At 31.3% G+C, this 22,329-nt stretch overlaps 2 protein-coding genes across 2 annotated transcripts; both read left to right on the top strand.

The window, feature by feature from the left end:
* The first annotated feature begins 6,474 nt into the window (after window positions 1–6,474).
* LOC116106377 (bidirectional sugar transporter SWEET1) lies at window positions 6,475–8,215 on the top strand. Its single transcript, XM_031392733.1, has 6 exons — window positions 6,475–6,614; window positions 6,697–6,733; window positions 7,036–7,131; window positions 7,438–7,717; window positions 7,798–7,917; window positions 8,013–8,215. The coding sequence occupies exons 1-6, from the start codon at window positions 6,581–6,583 to the stop codon at window positions 8,178–8,180; spliced, it is 735 nt and encodes a 244-aa protein (XP_031248593.1). The 5' UTR covers window positions 6,475–6,580; the 3' UTR covers window positions 8,181–8,215.
* Window positions 8,216–15,512: 7,297 nt separating this feature from the next.
* Window positions 15,513–17,213, top strand: LOC116106332 (zinc finger MYM-type protein 1-like). Its single transcript, XM_031392693.1, has 2 exons — window positions 15,513–16,173; window positions 16,300–17,213. The coding sequence occupies exons 1-2, from the start codon at window positions 15,513–15,515 to the stop codon at window positions 17,211–17,213; spliced, it is 1,575 nt and encodes a 524-aa protein (XP_031248553.1).
* Window positions 17,214–22,329: the final 5,116 nt, after the last annotated feature.

The raw sequence follows: 22,329 nt of genomic DNA, 5'->3' as shown, positions 1-22,329 counted from the left end.
CAATGATTCTCAAAGAATAGTTGAGTAAATAATGCATTTTATCATGATAAGACAACCACATCAGTTTATGTGATTTGATTCATGTAATGCTTATTGCTTCTGTTCTGTTGAGGCTAAAAAAAGTGCAAATGTCTAAATTTTCTGTCATTATGATATGAACATTTGAGTAAATCACTGCATTTTATCATGATAAGACATCCAAAAACACGAACCATAAGCAGTCGAAATAATTGTCCATGTACCAATAACCAAATTGATTGTTAGTCTTGGCCTCATACAAAGATTTAATATCAGTCATTTTCTTATGCGAATTTTCGCATTTTAACAAAAGATGTACTATAAATGTGCACTCTTTTGTTTAGTGTCATTATCATGTGTGGAGGTGAGATGGTGGGGAGGGCTAACTAAAATGGCAAAGTTCAAACCTTCCAAAACTTTGAAGAGTGATGAATAACTTATTTTGGTAAGGGGAGGTGGATATGAAAACAACTTATAAATTTGTTTGTTCCATTGATAAAAACTATGAGCATGACATGTGTTATGATTTCAAAGAACATGCCAACCTTCAAAACTGGCTTTCGGTGAAGAGGCAAAAAGATTTTGCTGGTAAAGTTTGGCAAAATCTGTATTGTCAATTCATTCCAAACTTATATTATAGAATTGGGTTCTTTGTATGTTCTAGAATTTGAATAAGTCAAGACCAGTCTTCTCTTCTTTTTCCCTTTGTTCACATGGTGATTGGGCCAACATGACTAGCTCCTAAATCTCACTGAAATGAGTATCTGAATTTAGCAATCCATTTAAGGGAATGAATGACTGAAATTGGAAAGTGGAAAAGATTATGATAATTGGAGTCCTTATGTTGGTTAAAGTATAACATATCTTAGCTTTAATGAGTATGTTAAAATTTAAAAAATTCAATCATAAACTCCATTAAATAATGCAATTACCAAATGTCGGCAGCAATCCAGAAGCATGTACATCAATTCCCCTTTGCTTTCTTCTTGATAGGATTAGATTATGGTCCACCTTTTGTTCAGCTCTTACCTCAGCTAGCTTTGTGAAAAAGAAATCATGCCTAGTGGAAAAGAAATAGAACAATTTTATAAAAAGAAGAAATCGTATTCCGTTTTGAAAAGTGCCCATATTGATAAGTTTTGTTGATTCTCTAAAGAATTCAATTTGCTTGAATTGGATAGAAGTAAAAGGTAGGCAGCCATTGACAAAATGTTTGATCCTAAATTAATTGCAGGCAAGACTTACCTTGCTCGTAGGATACCAAAAGGGGCCAAATAAGAGAAGGGATTCAATGAAATTGATGAGAGAAATCATTAATGCAAAATGAACTTGCGTCCACGAATTGGATAGTTACTCTATTGAGTCCACTGAGTTGAATTATTGAAAATGTTTTTGGCCATGAATTTTGTCTCTATCCCTAAATTTGAATTATAAATGCTATGGCTTATAGCCAATCTGTGGAGCACTTTCAACCAGAAGCGCTTCTGTAAAAGCCCTTTCTTCCAGGGCAGTGAATGACCCACATGAAAACAATGGAATTAGTACCTGTTTCTTTGACATTATGGATCATTTCTGATGCAGCTTGGAGACGATTTTGGCTCATGATGATGCAAACAACTCCACGTTTTTTTGTTGGAGTTGAAAGAATCAAGAAAACAGAAAACAGGGAAGCAATGGGAAATGTGGTTTTTGAAAACATGGGTCAAGTGTGGAAATGACGTTCTCAAATTCTGGTTTCTGTTATCTCTTTCAAAGCATGGTGTGGCTTAAGTTACCGTTTTCTGAAATTGTGAAAATGTTTTCTAAAAACAAAGCCAAATAAATCCAAAAATGAACTTGACCACCTCAATATCAGATTGGTGGATTTGGTTATAATAATAACATAATCCCAACAACAAAAGGCCAAATTAAAGCCACTGCTACAAGTTCCTAAAGACCACAGTTTATGTATATCTGTCATCTGATTTCTGCCCTTCTGTTACCAATGCCCTCTGGCAAAATGTGGTGTTCTTGTTGTTTTTGACTCATTAAGTAAGAGAGCTTGATATGTTACAGAGGGGTAAAGTTAACCCCATTTGAACTGTTGAAACTTTCAGAAAAGACAATCTCACGGACACGGTTCACAGGAGAGAAACTGTATTCTGAATATAGGATAAGGAATTGCATTAATAGCAATGGAATTGAGGTGACCGTATCTTTAAAAATCGCCTTCTATTTTGGACTAAATAGAAGATGCTGTAGGTCCAGCCGTCCGGGTGACACCATAAACCAATTACAGTTTGATGAGAAGGGATTTCTCTAGAAAACTCTGTATGCAGGAAGATTTTGAGGGAATTAATAAGTAAGATCATTTATTAGCAGTAACAAAGAGAATTAAATACATTCATTTATAAGCTGTCTTTGTCTTTGATCTAACAAGACATAGCAATTGATGTAGCGTGCTGAACAGGCTGATGAATCAGCTGCTAACTTCAATACAATGGAATTGGATTCGACTCACATGTGGAACATTTACATCCTATCAGTTATTTAATTGCCTCGGTCATAACTCAGAAAAGCATGTCAGGAGGCTTTGATTGATCTAAATGGAGTAAACTTTGAACAGAGAGAAGCCTTTCAGCAGTTCGGCTGATTGCTCAAAATTGTTTTCATGGCATGTGATGAGACTGTGTTTGCAGCAAGGCCAACCATATCTGCAAATTCATTTCTATGTCAGATTTAGTTGGTGAAGTTGGATAAATAACTCTTTGGAACTTGGAATGATGTTATAATCTTTAGTTTTACTATGGTATGTATGTATTTATGATAATTAAATTAACCAAACTTCTTAATAGAATTAATTCAGGGTTTGCTTAGTACAAGTTCTTCCAATAGAGTTTATCAAAGTAATAAATTATCTATACATTGTGTTGTGTAATTCAAATATTAAATTACCCTATTTCTAAAAGTGGGATTTTTAATTTATATGATTAATGCCCAAAATATTTAAGATTGAACTACTTTTTCTCCACCCAAGGTTTGTCTTAATGACACTTTCTCACCCAAAAAGTTTTAGAATACCACTTTCCCACCTAATGTTTATATTTTGTTATTATCCAAAGCCGATTTTGGCCGATTTCAGCGGCGAAAATTATTTCCGTCACCACCATTTGAACATTTGTTCTCCTTTCTATAAAACCCCTCTCACTTTGGCATCTGATTTATCGCCGATTGCCGACTATCGTGAAGCTAATGTTTATTGTTCTTAGTTGATTTTCGACTGATTTCTGTGACAAATATTCAATCAATCACCACTATTTGATCTACTTGCCTCCACTCTACAAAAACTCTCTTACCCTAGCTCCTAGTAACTCTTCAAATGTTAGCTAAGAAAGTGAAAGTATATTTTAGGTATTAAGGGAATATCAACACTGGGTGAGAAAGTGGTTTTCTAAACTTTTTAGGGGAAAAAGTGTGAGTAAGACAAACCTTGGATGGGAAAAGTCCGCTTGCTCAATATTTAGTTACAAACTTGATTTCGTCTATTTAAAACCTAAGCGGGGCTTAAATATAAAACATGGTAATTGTACATTTGAAAAGATATTTTATTAAACAATGTAATAATTTATAATTAATATGTATATAGTCACGTTCATAACACCTTAATTTATTGCGTGGATCTTAATACAATTTCATGATATAATAATTGTCGTATCAATAGGTTGCTTAATTCAAATGTATAAATATAAATAATTGATGTGGGTAGGTGTGATTTGTAGATATCTGTCAAACCTTGATTAATCAGTAATGATTAATCTCCTTAATCTCTCATTAAGGAAGAGATTTGGACTTTTCTCCCACCTACAAAATTAGCTATTTTTCAAAGTATTGGAAATTTATAATTATTAAAACCTTTTTTCAATGTATTTTAAGGGAATTTTCCCTTTGAATTTTTTTCTCAGAAAATGCTCAATAATTCTAATTGAAGACCCACCTTTCATCAACATTATTAGGGTTCCATGATGCTAAATTTATCAAATAATTAAGAATTTTTTTTTTATCTGATCGAGATATCCGAGTTAATTTGCACGCATCTCAATTAATTCTCTGAACTTTAAAATAAACGATCGAGTAAATCCTTCGATAAGACAATAACCATCCTTATTAGTGTTTGGAAGAGCTCGAACTCATAAACTCATGTTGGACCATTTTGCTCTTTTACCATCAAGTCACTTAGTGATGGTTAATAATTATGAATTATTAGTTTTTTATTTTTTTTTATTTTGTTGATTTGTAAATAAATAAATAAAGGAAATTAAAACTGTTATAACCCATTACTTTATTTTTGTCATATTTGTCAATATTTAAAAAAGTTAATTAATTATCCCTCTTAACTGACTAATGAATTAAAATGAAATAATTTAATTATTAATTTGGCAATTTTCATCTGTGTACTTTGGATTATTACACTCATTCGGTTATTATTCTTTTTTTTTTTCTTTTTTCTTTTTTCTTTTTTTAAATCTTCTCTATGAAATAACTAAAATTCGTAAAAGAGAGTTCCCTTCCAATAGTTATAACAAAAAAATGAAATAAAAGAAGTGGCTAATTAATGAGATTACACTAAAACCTGATGAGTATATAATCTGTAACATTTAATTATATTTGAGTTTTCTTCAAGCATGTGTTTTTTCATTTTATATTAAAACTTTAGTTAATTAAATTAATTAATCTCAAAATGCATATGTAACAGTAAATGGTCCTGATAGAGAGAGTATATTTTAAAGAGAATCTGATTATAAATGCATATATTTAATTATTTTTATTTAAAGGGAGAACAACAATTTCCCCACCCAAGCTTTGGCCTAAATTATTTCCCACCCGAAAAGTTCAAAAAGACACCTTCCTACCCACCGTTAAAATTCAGGCGTTAGTTTTACTGGCAAAGGGTTAACACTTCTTACACCCCTAAATTATAAACAGATAACAATTTCCTTCACCAACTTGAGAATTAGTTTTTTAAACCCTTATCTTCAATCTCAATTTTTTTTATTTAACTTTTTTTTTTAAAATATGTGAAGAATAAAAATTGGCCAGTGTGTACGTCAACCAACCACTGTCTGCAAGATATGGGTTCAGTCATTGGCAACAAGTTTGGCCACACTGTCGGTGCCATGGGATAGATCGATCGATAATATATCCAATGGTGTAAACAAGAAGTCCCTTGGTGCGAGTCCGCCAACAACCATGGTTTATTTTAAATAACTGAGTTTATTTTTCAAATTTTTTTTTTTAAATGTATTAACCCTAAAAGTAAAATAAACCAAACTAGGGGTGAAAAATATATTTAATAAACTTTGGGTGGGAAAACGTTATTCAACCTCATTCAAGATTATAAAGTCAGATAGTAAAAGGTATTTTCGTCCTTACAGTGATTACACCGTGTTAATTAACGGATCTTAACGGTGGGTAGGAAAGTGTATTTGAAACTTTTCGGGTGGGAAAAGAATTTAGGCCAAACTTTGGGTGGGAAATACTGTTCTCCCTTTATTTAAATTTGATTTTTCAGTAAACATGAATCTGATTTTATATTAAAATTTTAATTAAGCGAATTAATTAATCTCACAAAGCACATGCACATTAACTGCTTCTTCTCAGAATTTAGTCGACAAAATTTCTGATAGCAAGTCTGTAATTCAGTGACGGAGCATTTCACTTGAAAGATAGTTAGAAACAACAAGCATTATAATTAAAATAAATAATTAATATTAACTTAAACATTTTGTTTAAAAGTGTTTTCTCACAACAAAAAAATTAAAGTGTGTTCGAAATGTTCACCTTAATCTTACCGGCATCCTCACCGATCGCACTTCTTTGGACGGAAACATCAAAGAAATTATAAAATCAAGAATTTTAAACCCAAATATTCTTAGATATTTTTGTTGATTTTATTTTATTTTATCTTATTTGTTTCAATCTCATCTCAATCCATATCTCTTATCCTCATTCATGTCAGTCTGCAAGAGTTTCAGTTTATCAGAACTGGGCATTTTTTTCTTTTTGCCTTTTCACTTTTCGGTGGATACTGGATAATGAATAGGCCACTTACATTTAAAAAAAATATATATACCCTTTTAAAAAATTATTAAATTAAGACAATAATTGTGATAACATTAATTATCATCCCATCATATACATTTTTTTTTTTTTTACTATTATTTACTGAATATTACCTAAATATTCATTGGTTTTTTTAATTTTATTTTCTTAATTAAAAAAAAAATTAGTGTCTTGTGTTTGTGGGTAGTGATAAAATATTTATATTATGAATATAAAATTTTTCCCTCCTTCCTTAATAAAACAACAATTTTACTGTTTAGCAGTTAGTTACTTCACGTTAAACCTTTCTCTCTCCATTTTTTTTTTTCTATATAAGCCGCTTGCTTCCAGTTTGTTCCTCACTGAGTCACTGGTCATTTCCAATTGCAAAGAAACTTGTGTTTGTTTTTTCACATTAATTTGCCTCTGCAAAAGACTTTCCTTATCTGGGTTGTAAGGTTTTAAGAAGAAGAAGAAGATTACAATGCATATTGCTCATTTCATATTCGGTATTTTTGGTGAGTTTCCAACTTTTTTATGAATTTTGTTTATGGGGTTAATTTTGTGATTAATTTATTGTTTTCTCTCTGTTTCTTTCAGGAAATGCCGCTGCTTTGTTTCTCTTCCTGGCTCCAACGTAAGAACTAAAACTTAATCTCACATACACACACAATCAAAGACTGATTTTTTGTCTGGTTTTTGGTGTTTAATTACAAAGTTAAATGAGTTGAAACTGGAAATGAGTTCTTCTTGATGAAAATTTATTTGTGTTGTTGAAATCAATTTGTTGCCTTTCTTTGCAATGCTTCTTTGATATTTTCTCCAAAAGGGTAACCATTATCAAGATTCAAGAACAAGAAAAGTTGCTTAATTTAACCTTCTTTCTGGTACAATTTTGTATGTTGAATGTTATTTCAAAGAAGTGTAAATCTGAAACAGGATCACATTCAAGAGGATCATAAGAAGCAAATCCACAGAGCAGTTCTCTGGAATCCCCTACGTCATGACTATGCTCAACTGCCTCCTTTCTGCTTGGTGGGTTTCTCGTTTCTTCTTCAACTGCTTTTTCTTTTTTCCTCTCAACTTTACACGGTTACCCCTTCAATGTTTTTTTAACCTTACTCAAGTTGTCTTTTGATCATTTCATGAGGGTATTCCTGTAAAGTTAAGAGTAGAATCAGATATCTTCTTGATGTTGCTTATAATGTTATGCATGCGACTGTTCTTGATTTGTTGCTGATCTTTGATTATTGATGATGTATTACTTACCAACAACATCTTCCTGTTCATTTTTCTGTAGTCAATGTAACATTTATTTCACTTACTTGAAATTTTGATCAGGTATGGTCTTCCTTTTATATCTGAAGACAACCTTCTGGTTTCAACAATCAATGGTGCAGGAGCCGCAATAGAGTTGGTTTATGTGTTAATTTTCCTAATCTTTGCACCAAAGAAGGAGAAGGCCAAAATTTTTGGCCTCTTTGTAACTATTCTTTCAGTATTTGCAACTGTAGCTTTAGTGTCCCTTTTAGCCCTCCATGGCAACGGTAGGAAAAACTTCTGTGGGTTCGCTGCCACAATTTTCTCAGTTATCATGTATGCCTCACCTCTCTCCGTCATGGTAAGATTAATTTACTAAATAATTACAGTCCCCATTTGTAAATTTTACAAGTAGATTCTTGATTGATAAAATATTTGCAGAGAATGGTGATTAAGACTAAGAGCGTGGAGTTTATGCCATTCTTCTTGTCACTGTTTGTGTTCTTCTGTGGCACTTCATTTTTCATTTATGGACTACTTGGTAAAGACCCTTTTGTGGCTGTAAGTATCCTGGCTTATACTTTAATTAATTCATGAACGAAACAAGAGAAAGAGGATTTGTGTTCTTAATTTTGGTGCTTAATTTGATGTTGCAGGTGCCGAATGGATTTGGGTGTGCGCTAGGGACAATGCAGCTGATCTTGTATTTCATCTACCACAAGAATAAGGATGAGCAAAAGAAACCTGAGGCGGCAAATGGGAGCGTTGAGATGGGCCAAGAGAAAAAAGCTCTGGCCAATGGGTCTAAAGCTGAAGAAGTTTAGGCCTTGTGCTGCGCAGGATTTGTAAAAATTTGTGCTGTCTCTAATTTCACTTCTTTTATGTTCTCTTTTTGTGTAATTTTGAATACTGTTGTTATTAATGGGAAAGCCATGTTAGATGATTGAAATGTGAATATGAACAAAGACCAAGACAATATTCTTGTGGTTAAATAAATCATGTGGTTCTGGGAATGATTTTCTCAGTGACCAAACAAGATAATTGTGCTCTAAATCTGTCGGTTTTTGCATCTGAAACTTGCAGAAAGAGACCTGCCACGTATATTTAAATTGGTAACCACATAATTTCGTCGTGTAATGAACTGATCTGAACCAGTGGACGTGAACAAATTGAGATCATGATCTTAGAAGTAGCGTGTTGAAGTTGAATATGACATGATTGTGATGTGGGTAAGTGCATCACACGGATGGGAAATTCCAAGCTATGTGTAACATTATTAGATGATATTTGGATTTCCTACTCAACTCTGATGTGTGATTTTCCCGGTGAAATTTGCTGAAAAAGACAATATTAGGTGCCTTAATGATCAGAGTAAACCACTTTTTTCCATCCAAATGATGGCTTAAAGACAATTTCTACCCGTAGGCATTTAAATTATCACTTTATTATCTAAATTTATATTCTGACGGTAAATAAAGAGTAAACGCAATCCAGACTATTGGAGCTTTTGAAGAGGGGAGGCTAATGAGTCTTTTGATAGTGGAAGATTGGATTTCGGTGTTTAGGATTGATCAAAATTTGAGTTGAAAGGGGCGGCTACGCAAACCCTAATTACTCGATTACCGACGATTTGAGGGGTCTGAGAGAGTATGGTTTGATGGGTTTTTGTGAGTGATGATCGGAGAAGAGAATGGTGATGGTATGGGGTCATAATGATGTCAAAATAAAAAAACGCAATGTAAATTTGAGTAGTAAAATGATATTTTAAAAGTCTGTAAGTGAAAAAGTTTCATTAAATCATTATTTTGGTGAAAAAAGATTGTTTACTCTTAATGAATATGACGATGATAATGATGATGTCATGGTCCAATTTCAATAGGGACCTGGACAGTGTAATGTCACAAATATTTATTCAATTTGGCGAAGCTTATTTCAAATTATATTTCCTGATGGCTATAGAAACACAAAACATAGCATCCTTGTCTTGTGATTGCCACCATAAAAAGTTTGATGATCCAACTTAATTTCAGCACTTGGTCTCTAATTAAAAAATCTAACAACTTATTTTTAGTATTAAATCTTAAATTCCGATGATTCTAATGTATACTAATAATCTTTATCTTTGTGATCAGATGATAAATCTTTTAACTATTAGATTAGTTATACCAAAGGTAGACTCGGCTAACAATTGTGTCTGAATATCTCGGTTATTAAAAAAATTAAAAAAAAATGCGCACTAGAACTGTTGAGTGTTGATGGCTGAAGAATTTTCAAATTTCATGGCAAAACTATTTACAATTTTTCAGAAATGGGCCGAGGGCCCAATGAAACAGAGCGCTGGTAGTAGCTCCCTCTGATAATTAATGACCATCTCCTGAAACTTTAGGTGTTATGTTCTTTTCTTTTTTTCCTTTAAAATCAGTGGCTATATTATAATACGTCCAGAAGCACAATAAATTGTGCTTTCAAACAATCGAATCTAGTTTCATGTTTATTTATTTGTTTGAATATAGTAAGATAAAAAAGAGGGCATTACTTGAAAAATATTCTTTATAAAAGCTCTTATAATACCTTTTAATTATTTATTTATATTTCCATATTAATCTATTGAAAAGATAGTAACTAGTTTAACTTTATGATGATATCTTGAATTTTAATCTTGCTCCATTTGGATACTGAGGAGTGAGGACTGGATTTGAGTTGGAGCAAGGAGTTGGAGAGAAAGAAATAAAGAAAAGCAATAATTTTTACAGGCTACATTGAAAAATATAACATATAACAACCTCTGAGTAGTCGAGTGTTTCGATAAGGACTCTTTGATGTATTATTCAAGAAGTCTTGAGTTTGAGTCTCTTCTCAGATGTTAATAGGATGACCCTTAGAGGGATCCTAGGGAATTAATTGAGGTATGCGTAAGTTGATCCGGACACCCTAATCATTAAAAAAAACAAAATATGTAGCATACATATTATGTTTACAACTATTAATTTCTTCATCAAATTGTATTTTAACAAATATATATATAGAATATCGGGTATTTTAGTTTAAATTACAAGAACAAGAACAGGAACGAGGACCAGCCCATTGAAACAACAACTCCACATAAACATAACATAAATCTGGCTGACTACGACAACACTTAACACATAGACACTTCTGTATATATATATATATATAGACCAGCCCGAGGCATGCAATTAGCTGATAACAAGCCTCTGCCTCCTGATCTCTAAGTTTAAGTTAGGGCTGGAAGCTTCATGTCATTGCCACTCTCACAGCCACTGCAAGGTCCAGTGCCACTGCCAGTGCTGGTGCCAGTTTCAGAGTTGATGCTGGTCCTAGTTTCAGTGGCAGTAATAGTGCTAGGGCCAGCACCGTCCTTGGCTTTTGGGAGTGGAGGTTTTCCCTCCGCCGCCTTCATAGCTTCCACCTGCTCAATCTGATCATTAGTACGGCAAAAATTTTATGTCAGAAATAGTTAATTAATTTATTGAAACTTTGGAACAAGACAAAACATTAAGGAAGAAATTAATTTTACTATAATGTCATAATATTATACATGCAAGTTTTTGCTTTAATGGTAGAAGAATAAACATGGAATCTTAAGTTTATATTTATATGCTATTCATTGAAAATCAAAGAGGTAGGCATGCAGGAAACAAGAAAACATGATCAAGATCCATCTGAAATAGAACTGTTCAATGCATTAAGAGAATAATTATTGATATATTATTTTGTGTTTAAGAGTACTTTCTGCATAATTTCCTCCTTTATATATCCTTCACCTATTAATTGCCAAACACTTACGAAAGCATCGGTCTCCTCCTCAATATTTCCATTCATGTAAGCTCTCAAAGCAGCCTGCAAGTAATTAAGCAACCCAAAATCGAGAATATCATTGATGGGCAAATTAAAATAACGAGATGAATAATGCTGAAAGGAAAAGAAAAGATGTGTTAAGATACCAAGGCTAGTTGGTATTCCTTAATCGACAAAGTTTGAGGCTCGGCCTCAAGAGAGGACTTGTGGTCAAGCTTCATCGAGGGTTGCCTCTCCATTATTTTAGAACTCTGATCTAAACACTCACAGAAGCTAGCTAACGGAGTTTGAGATGGAGAAATGTGAAGTGAAGCGGCGTTTATATAGTGAAATTGAGTGATTTAGCAGTGGTAAGGTGAGGTTGTGTGCCAAAACAAGATGCAAGGACGTGGCAGCCATGGTGGTCTGGCATTATGATTTTGCACATTTGGCAGCAAAGCCCTGTCTTTGGTGTAACCGTCGTCCGTAGATGAGGAGAGTTTCATTTTTTGGAGTGGATTCCATAGTTTTCTTTAACTCTTGAGATCTCACATCATCAGTCCATTGATTCACCACCTGCAGTTTCATTTTCATCTAGTAGATTATGCATCCATTGCAGAATCTCAATGCATATCTACATGAATACTCACATTGATATTGAAATTAATGCTTTGAAAACAATGGAAACAGTGGCAATTAACATTAATATTTCTAATAAAACTATAGTAATATTGTTGGCATTCTAAGGATGAATGATATTAATAAATGAATTTAGAACACATATATCAATCAAACATAGTTGATGGTAGATTATGAACTTATAATTATATGAGAAAATATAAGGAGAATCTAAAAAGTAAGTTTAATTCTGCGAATGATGATTATGTCAAATCTTATATATGCTACTTACTGGAATAATCTTGTCATTGTAAGTGATTATAGACTTTAAATCACAATAAAAGAATACTACATATATGAAAAAAAAATTATTACTCAAAAAATTATTACTCAATTCATATAGAATAATGAATATCATTATTACGATAATCCGATTGAGTGCGTTGTTTCGTATAATAATGAAAACAATAATTTTGTTGAGAAAAGACCAAAGGTTCTTTATTCTGTACGACAAAAATATACGTCATAACAAAATCTTATTTATAGAATATACGATAACAAAATGTTTAATCATTAGGATTTTTTTCTAACATAATACGACAAAAATATTTATTATCAAAAAACTTTCTTTATAGTATACAACAACAGAAGGTTTGATCATTATGATAACTTTTTCTTGACATGATACAACAAAAATATTTGTTATGAAAAAATTGTCTTTACAAAATACGTCAACCGAAGGTTCAATCATTACAATAAATTTTTTGAACATAATACGATAAAAATATTTATTATGATAAAAACTTATTTATAGAATTTAGAATGTTCAATTTCTATGATAAATATTTCTAATATAATACGACAAAGATATTTATTATGACAAAATCTTCTTTATAAAATATACGACAACAAAATGTTTAATGTTTAATTACTATGAAAAATAATTTCTTTTTTAAATAATACGACAAAAATATTTATTATGACAAAATCTTCTTTATAGAATATATGACAAGTGAATATTCAATTATTATGATAAATATTTTTAAACATAATAGAATAGAAATATATTCAATATAACTAGATCTTTTTTAAAGACTATACAAAAACAAAATGTTTGTAGGATAATTTTTCTAAACATAATACAATAATGATATTATATTTTCTTTATAAAATATATGACAACAAAATGTTTATCGATATTATAAATTTTTTCTTACAGACGTTTCACACTAATTATAATTATCTTCAATCAATATCATGATCAATAATATCGAAACAAAATGTTATGTTGAATTATATTGAATATCACTATATGAATAAAGATTTAGGATACAAAACTTAAGATATAGACTTTGAAAATGTATAATGCGACAATATTGCTTTTCGATAATAATTTTCTAGTATGGATATTCTTACGTAAATTTTGTGAGGACTATGCTTAAACATTATTGGATTCATCATTACAAACCATATTTAAATACCATTTGATTTATCTATAAAATATCATTTCGGTTCAATGACGAAGAATCTAATGATGTTTACGTATAATCGTCACAAAATTCATGTAAGAAGGTCCTTACTAAAAAAATTATTCTGTTTTTTGAGATATAATTTCAAACACTTAAAATATAGTTGAATTGCATTTCATTTGGCTTATATACGTACATGTTCATATGGATTTGACAATTGGATCGATGTCACATACATACAACCACAACCACTACAAGAAAAAGGACCAACCCCCATTGAAACAACTCCATAAACATAAACACAAACATAACATAACATAAACTGACCACCACCACAACACTTAACACAAAACACTTAAAGATAAACATAACATAGACCACACACACACACACACCCCTATATATATAGTAGACTAGCTAGAGGCAATGCGTGCAGCTGATAACAAACAAGCCTTCTCTCCTCTTTTAAGTTCAAGCTAGGGCTGGAAGCTTCATGTCACTCCCACTGCCTGCAGTTCCGGTACCACTGCCACTGCCGGTGGTGCTGCTGGAGCTGCTGCTAGTTTCAGTGCTGGTGTTGGTGCTAGGGCCAGCGCCATCCTTGGTGGCTTTTGGGAGTGGAGGTTTTCCCTCCGCCGCCTTCATAGCTTCAACCTGCTCAATCTGATCATCAGTACAGAAAAAGTTTAAAGTCAGAAATAATTTATTAATTTATTAACTTTGGAACAAGACAAAAGTTTAAGGAAGAAATTGATATTATTCTAGTGTCATAATAATATACATGCAAGTTTTTGCTTAAATGGTAAAAGAATTTATTATAAAAAGAATATCCTGCACACCATCACCAAGTAACCAGGCGAGCTAGAACCTTAAGTTTTATATTTATATCCTATTTATTGAAAATCAAAGGTAGGCAGGAAGCAAGAAAACATGATCAATATACATCTGAAATAAACTGATAAAAGCATTAATTATTTATATATTATTTTGTGTTTAAGATCGGACTTTTGGATTAAACATGCATGAACATGATATTTTCTGCATAATTTCCTCCTTTATCCTTCACCCAGTCCCAATTAATTGCATGCCAAATGAATACTTGGCAAACACTTACTAGGGCGTCGGTCTCCTCCTCAATATTTCCGTTCACATAAGCTCTCAGAGCTGCCTGCAAGTAATTAAACAACATAAATTTAGAAATTAAAAATAACCATACATATAATGCTGAAAGGAAAAGAAAAGAATGTGTTAAGATACCAAGGCGAGTTGGTATTCCTTATTCGACAAAGTTTGAGGCTCGGCCTCAAGAGAGGACTTGAGCTCGAGCTTCATCGAGGGCTGTCTTTCCATGATGCTAACTCTCTAGGTAAACACTCACAGAAGTTTGAGATTGTTTGTGACGGAGAAATGTGCAGTGAAGGGGGTGTTTATATAGCGAAATCGAGTGAAAAAGCAGTGGTAAGGTGATGTTGTGTGCCAAAACAAGAAGCAAGAACGTGGCAACCATGGTGGTCTGGCATTAAGATTTTGCACATTTGGCAACAACGCTTTGTCTTTGGCGTAACCGCCGTCTGTAGGAGATGAGGAGAATTACTTGTTTGGCAGTGGTTTCTATAGCTTTCTTTAACTCGGATCTCACATCAACCATCCACTGATTCACCACCAAATCCTCCCACAGTTTCATTTCCATCTTCTAGATGATGCATCCATTGCAGAATCTCAATGCATCTTTATATGAATACTCACATTAATTCCGTTGTGACTGTGTGATATTGAAATTAATGGTTTGAAAAAGTAACAATGGAAACAGTGGGAATTAACTATAGTTTTACGCGCAACCATAAGTTTCCCAAATCAAATTCTGGTGATCATGAACGGAGTTTCCAATGTTCTTGGTTTGACAAATATTCTTACTGGTTGGAATATAGTGTTAAGAATGATGTTGCATATTGTTTATGTTATTATCTTTTCAAACCAGATAAAGGTGAGCAAAGTGGCGGTGATTCTTTTGTTCTTGATGGGTTTCGAAATTGGAAGAGACTTGAAAAATTTTAATATCATATTGGAGGTCCTAACAGCTATCATAACCAAGCTGTGAAAAATTGTCAAGCTTTGATGAATCAAAAGCAGCATGTAAGTACAATTATTAATAAAAAATCTGACCAACAGTGAGAAGATTATCGTATTCGGTTGAAAGGATCAATTTCTGCTAGTCGGTTTCTTCTTCGACAAGGATTGCTTTTTCGTGGCCATGATGAGTCTGTTAATTCAATGAATCAGGGAAACTTTCTTGAACTTTTACACTATACAGCTGAACAAAATGAAGAATATAGATTAGTAGGATTGGAGAATGCTCCTGGACATGATAAATTGATTGCTCCTAGTATCCAAAAAGACATAATCAATGCATTTGCAGTTGAAACCATCAATAAACTAATTAGTGATCTTGGAGATGTTTTTTTTTCTATACTAGTTGATGAAGCTCGTGATGGATCCAACAAAAAGCAGATGACAATTATCTTACGTTATGTAAATAAAAGGAGATGTGTTGTTGAGTGTCTATTGATCATTATGCATGTCACAGATACGACTGCTTTGTCACTAATGATAGGAATCGAAACATTGTTCTCTAAATACAATTTGAGCATATCAAGATTACGTGGACAAGGTTATGATGGTGCGAGTAATATGGGAGGTCAGTTTAATAGGTTAAAGATACTTATATTGACAGATAATGAATATGCCTTCTATATTCATTGTTTTGCTCACCAACTTCAACTAGCACTTGTAGCTGTGGCAAAAAAGGATACAAATATTGAGAGACTTTTTTTGAAAGTTTCTTGTGTGATAAATATTGTTGGATGGTCACCTAGACGTAGGGATTTTCTTAATGAGAAACAAGCTTTGAAGGTGAAAAAAGCTATTGAAAGTGGTGAGCTTTCAACAGGGTAATGTCTTAATCAAGATATTAGTCTTAAGCGGCCAGGGGAAACACAGTGGGGTTCACATTATGGGACTTTATTGAGCTTGATTAATTTGTTTTCATCTGTTATTGAAGTGCTTGAGGATCTTATTGAAAATTCTGATAATCGAGTTGAAGCAAGTGATTTGGTGGATTATATGACTTCTTTTGATTTTGCTTTTAACCTGCACATGATGAAAAACATTTTGGGAATCACATTTGAACTTTCACAAGCATTGCAAAGGAAGGATCAAGATATTATAAATGCTATGTCTTTGGTTCACTTGTCAAAAAGAAGATTATTGTTGATAAGAAATAACGGATGGGATAATCTACTTGATGAAGTTTCTCATTTTTGCATTGCTCATAATATAGATATGCCAAATATGCAAGAGAAATTTGTTGCACGAGGGAGATCGCGGCGTAATGTTCAAGAGATGACAAATTTATTTCATTATCGTGTTGAGTTGTTCTATGCCATAATAGATTTGCAACTATCAGAGCTTGACAGTCGTTTTAATGAAGGTAATACAAAATTACTTATTTGCATGGCCTCCCTAAATCAAAGTGATTGTTTTCAAGCATTTGATAAGGGAAAATTAGTTTGTTTTGCTCAATTTTATCCACTTGAATTTTCTTCTACTGATCTTATGGCACTTGAACTTCAACTTGATAATTACATTGATGATATGCGCTCAAATATTGATTTTTCAGAACTAAATGATATTACCAGTCTTGCTCAAAAAATGGTTGAAAAGAAGAAGCATCTTATTTACTCATTGGTATATTTGCTCACCACATTGGCTTTAACCTTACCAGTTGCAACTGTAAGTGTAGAAAGGGCATTTTCTGCTATGAAAATTGTGAAGACTCATTTACGCAATCGGATGGGAGTTCAATTCTTGAATGATAGCCTAATTTCATATATTGAGAAAGATATATTTGACAGTGTTGATAAAGAGATGGTCATGCAACGATTCCTCAATATGAAGCTCCGCCGAGGACAATAGTAAATGTAATTTTTTTTTTTGTGACAATATTGACTGGAAAAATAGAATACAAATGTTATATACAATTAGTTTTTATTTGGCCCACCCTAATAGAAATTTCTGGATCCGCCCCTGACTATAAAGAGGTTATAACCTAATAGAGGTGTAGTTACAAAAATTATTGTTTTAACTTAGTTATTCTTAGTGCAAGTGGTATAGAGGTAAAATATGCACTCATTAATAATTAATTAATGGAGCATGTCAAGGTATAGACATTGATAAGAGATTCAAACGTAGTTTCATGCCAAGAAGCTCTAAACATGCTTGAAAACCTAGAAATATTTTAGCTTCAACAAGAAGATATACATGCTAACGAGTTATTACGTACCGACAAATTCAAAAATGTGGTAATAATTCTAAAGTAAGAATCATTGTCGCAAACAAATTTAGATGAGTATTTTATTTCATCTTAAACCTTTAATATAATATGACATAAATTTTTTGCAATTTATATATAATTATTACTATTTGGAGGCAAGTTCCTTGAGACGAAACCTAGAAAAATAATAATTAGATGAATTCTATTGTATAGAGTATCATTATATAGAAATTATATTGTATATTGAAAATTACTAGATGAATAAAGACTTAGGATACAAAAGTTAAAAGATATAAATTTGAAACCTATATATTATAATTTGAAAATATTTCTTTTCAATATATATATATATATATATTAGTTTATCTGTATTTTATTTTACTTATATGTACAGTAAAACTTCTTTATAATGATACTTTATGTAGGAATAACTTCTATATTGTCATAAAAAATTATAGTTCTCACTTGGGATGATTATAAATAAGAATAAACTCCACATTGTAATAAGTTATATTTTTTTCTAATTCTCGTCTTAAGAAAGTTGCCTTCATATAGTAATTATTATATGTATATTGTAAAAATATATATACTATGTTACATTAAAGGTTTAAGATGAAATAAAACATTTATCTAAAGTTCTTTGGGACAATAATTTATGTTTTAAAGTTGTTACTATATCTTTTAACTTGTGAGTACATAATAACTCGCTAATAAAGACACATTCTTGTTGAAGCCAGAACATTTATAGCTTCTAAAAAATGTTTAAAGCTTCTTAGCATGAAACTTTTTGTATTTTTGTACTATTATCCTCATAATTATTTCATTTCTATTCTTGCCTAATTGCAGCAATGACTACTAAAACAATTAATTGAAATCCTAATACATACTATTAAAACGTGAATTATAAAATAAGAAATTAAAACATTAATTTTTATAACTACATCTCTATTAAGTTATAACCTCCTTATGATAATAAATTAGTTTAATCCCACCATTGTGATTATAGAAAGGTTTAAGTGTAGATGCATATTCATATGAATTTGATAATCGGATCAATGTGACATTTAATTGTTTCTATTTTAGGCACCAAAATTTTAAACAGTGATATGAAGATATAAACTTAATTGAGACACGAAGGGACATAATTAATAGTTCAACGAAGCTACAATTTATTAAAGGTGACATATATATCACCATATTTCATACATAAGAAACAGCTTAATCAAAACAAGAAGGAACAACAACGCTGGCTTGAAAAAAGTCTTTGTGCTTCAACATGCAGATCACTGGAGTTCTCAAATGAAGTCAGTCCTTCAATCTTCCTCATAATCAGCTGCCTTGAACTCCCAAGTTGCCTTCACTGCACCTTGAATGGGATGCAGACCCTGAAACATCAAATTTTATATCATTAATTAATCTTCATTTAATTAACAAAATTAAGATGATGAGTTGATACCTCCAGAAATATCTTCAATGCCTCCTCTGGCGTGTTACTATTGATCACTTTCAGGGCTGCTTCCTGTATTAGTCAAACATAAATTTTAATAAAAAATACAAAAACAAAGAAACAATAATATTAAAAATTAATTAATATATATAATTATGCAGACCCTTGCTGAGTCCAGCTCCTTCTCAAACAATGTCTTGGGTTCAGTTTCCAGGGATGATTTCCTCTCTAGTTTTTTTTCAGAAGATGAAGGCTTTTCTTTTTCCATATTCATTCTCCTTTCAAACCAAAAACAAAAAAAAAAAAAACAAAAAAAAAAAAAAAAGATTCAATGGCTTGTTTATTATTGTTTAGGGTTGTTTTGTTTATATAAAAATAAAAGAGAAGAAGAGGATGCATGCATGGTGAGGGAGATGAGGTGTGATGATGCAAAAACGTGGCAGCCATGGTGGGAGAAGACAAGGAAATAGATACAGATGGCAGAAGGATAAAGTGTTGAATGTATAACCGTCGCTTGGCGAGTCAGTAACAGCCAATAATGGGAGCGTTTCTTTGAGAATTTTTCAGAAAAGGTGAGTGGATTTGTGCAGTGGCTGGCAGTACCAATCAGTAAAAGCTATTAGCTTCATGCAAACTGCTTTGATTCTCTCATGAAAATGTAACTCCATAACCATACATCCTTATTACGTCTTTCTATTAGATACACCTGCATATTGGCCATGGCTAATTCAATTAATTTATTGAAAAGAATTGCTGTTTTTAGCATTTAATTTCATCTTTTTAATATCTCTGTATATACAACATTATCATGTATAATGTCTTTAGTTGGGTTTATTTAATATTTATAGGTCAAAAGATTTTATTTAAAATTTTAGGTTGTTTGGTTGATTTTAAAGGTGCTTATAAGATTTTAAACAAATTATTTTGGGTTTTATTTAAAAATCAGATGCAACATTTACTTGTAATTATAAACTCTGTTTATTGAAATGGGAAATGATAATACATGATAACTATGGTGGTGCTATATATGGTGGAGCACCTACCATTTACAAACTGCACTTAAATATAAAGTAATTTATATAAAAACCAGAGCTTTCTGCTGCATGTTAAGCCTCCATCGATCACTTCAAATTCAGTTCCTTCAAGTTCTTCTCAACATTTTCATATCCTTCATCAGGTTTCGAGGTTGATGATGAACTCCCCTTTCCCGCTTCATCTGATATTGCAATTTCAACCTGAAATATAATTTAATTATATCAATCTCTCAGAAAAAAAAATATATATAAATAACAATTATATGTATAAATAACATATTAAACAACGATATTAGTATTTGTCATGGCCTGAAAATACTTACACCCATTAATTTAATGGTGTTCCTTTGTTCTAATGCTTGCATTGCTCCTAGTGCCTGCTTAATCCGCTAAAACATTATATATATTATCAAATGAATGGTATTTAATTAATTAAAAAAACATGGGAAATTAAAAAAAAAAAAAAAAAAAATTAATTACCCTTGCTACATTGATTTGTGCTACTGTAAGATTCTTTGTTTCAGTAGTTTGAACCTGAGAAGGCTGCTGGCTCGCCATTGTTATCTCTCTAATTGCAGTGACTGATTATCAATGAAGGGGTGTGTTATTAGATATATAAAGTGTCATGGAAGGAGTCGAGACAAAAAATAATTGCCATTTGGCAACCCTCAAAATGTAACGCATTTTGAACAGGTAATTAAAACTTATCTAATTTTGAATATCATACCATCTATATACTTATTCTCTCTTTAATTTATTTGTAAAAGTTTTAATTAAATCTTATATATGCTATTTCTTGGAATAAAGTGGTTATAGAAATTAAATCACAATAAAACAATATTGTGTGCAAAAAAAAATTATTAATCGATTCATTTACGATAATGAATATTATTATTATTATGATTTATAATGAATATCATGATTATGATTTATGATTCCGACAGAGTACGACAATTTAATTTGTCGTTACATAATAATGAAGACGATAACTTTGTTGAAGTATGAACAAAGTTTCATTATTATGTACGACAAAAATATCCGTTATGATAGAATCTTACTTATAGAATATACAGAGACAGAATGTTTTACTATTATAATATTTTTTCTCGACATAATATGACAAAAGTATTCATTATAAAAAATATATATATATTTATAGAATGTACTACAACAGAGGTTCGATCGTTATGATAATTGTTTCTTGATATAACACGACAAAAATATTAGTTATGAAAAAAATCCTTTATGAAATAAAAACATTTATTTTGACAAAATCTTCTTTATATAATATATGACAACAAAATGTTCAATTATTATGATAAATATTTTTTAACATAATACAACAAAGATAATTATTATGAAAAAAAAAATTTATTCTTTAAACAAAAAACATCAATAGAACATTCAATTATTATGATAAATATTTCTAAACATATTACGACAAAAATATTTGATACAACAAAATCTTCTTTAAAGAATATATGACAACTGAATTTTCATATAATAATTTTTCTAAACATAATATGATAAATATATTATATTTTCTTTATAGAATATACAAACAACAAAATGTTTGATCATATTATAAATTTACTCAAAATTTATTTTACTTTTTCTTGATTAATTACAATTTTTTCATAAAAAATAATTTTCTTAAACTCTTCTTTTGTAAGATTCATTCTAATAAGTGGTACCAAACAAATCTAAAAAAAAAAAAAAAAATTATATGTTTTTCAGTAAATCATATATATATATATTAACTAAACCTATAAGCAAAATCAGAAATCAAATACAACATTAATTAGATTCATAAACTCTGTTTATTCAAACGGAAAACAGTAATACATGATAACCATGGCGGTGATATATATGCTAGAGCAAGCACCTGCCATTTAGAACCAGCATTGAAACACAAAGTAATTTATTTTATATTAAAAGCAAGGGCTTTTTTTCAGAAAATTAAGCCTCATTATTTCACATTTAGATCCTTCAGAGTCTGCTGAAGATTTTGATATTCTTGGTCACGATCATTCGAGCTGGAACTGGAACTCCCTTCTCCCCCTTCGTCTCATATTGCGATGCCACCCTTCATTTAATCACCACATAAAACTAATAAATACTTTAAAAATATATATCATTAATATTTATAGGAATTGGCCTAAAATATATACAGTACTTACACTGTTCCTTTGTTTGAAGTCTTGCCTTCCTCCCTTTCCTTGTTCAATACATTCATTATCCGCTATATATATATACACATATCAAATGAATGGTATT

Source organism: Pistacia vera, unplaced genomic scaffold, assembly GCF_008641045.1.
Source record: "Pistacia vera cultivar Batoury unplaced genomic scaffold, PisVer_v2 Contig512, whole genome shotgun sequence".
Taxonomy (NCBI): domain Eukaryota; kingdom Viridiplantae; phylum Streptophyta; class Magnoliopsida; order Sapindales; family Anacardiaceae; genus Pistacia; species Pistacia vera.
This window is presented reverse-complemented; position numbering and strand designations above follow the sequence as displayed.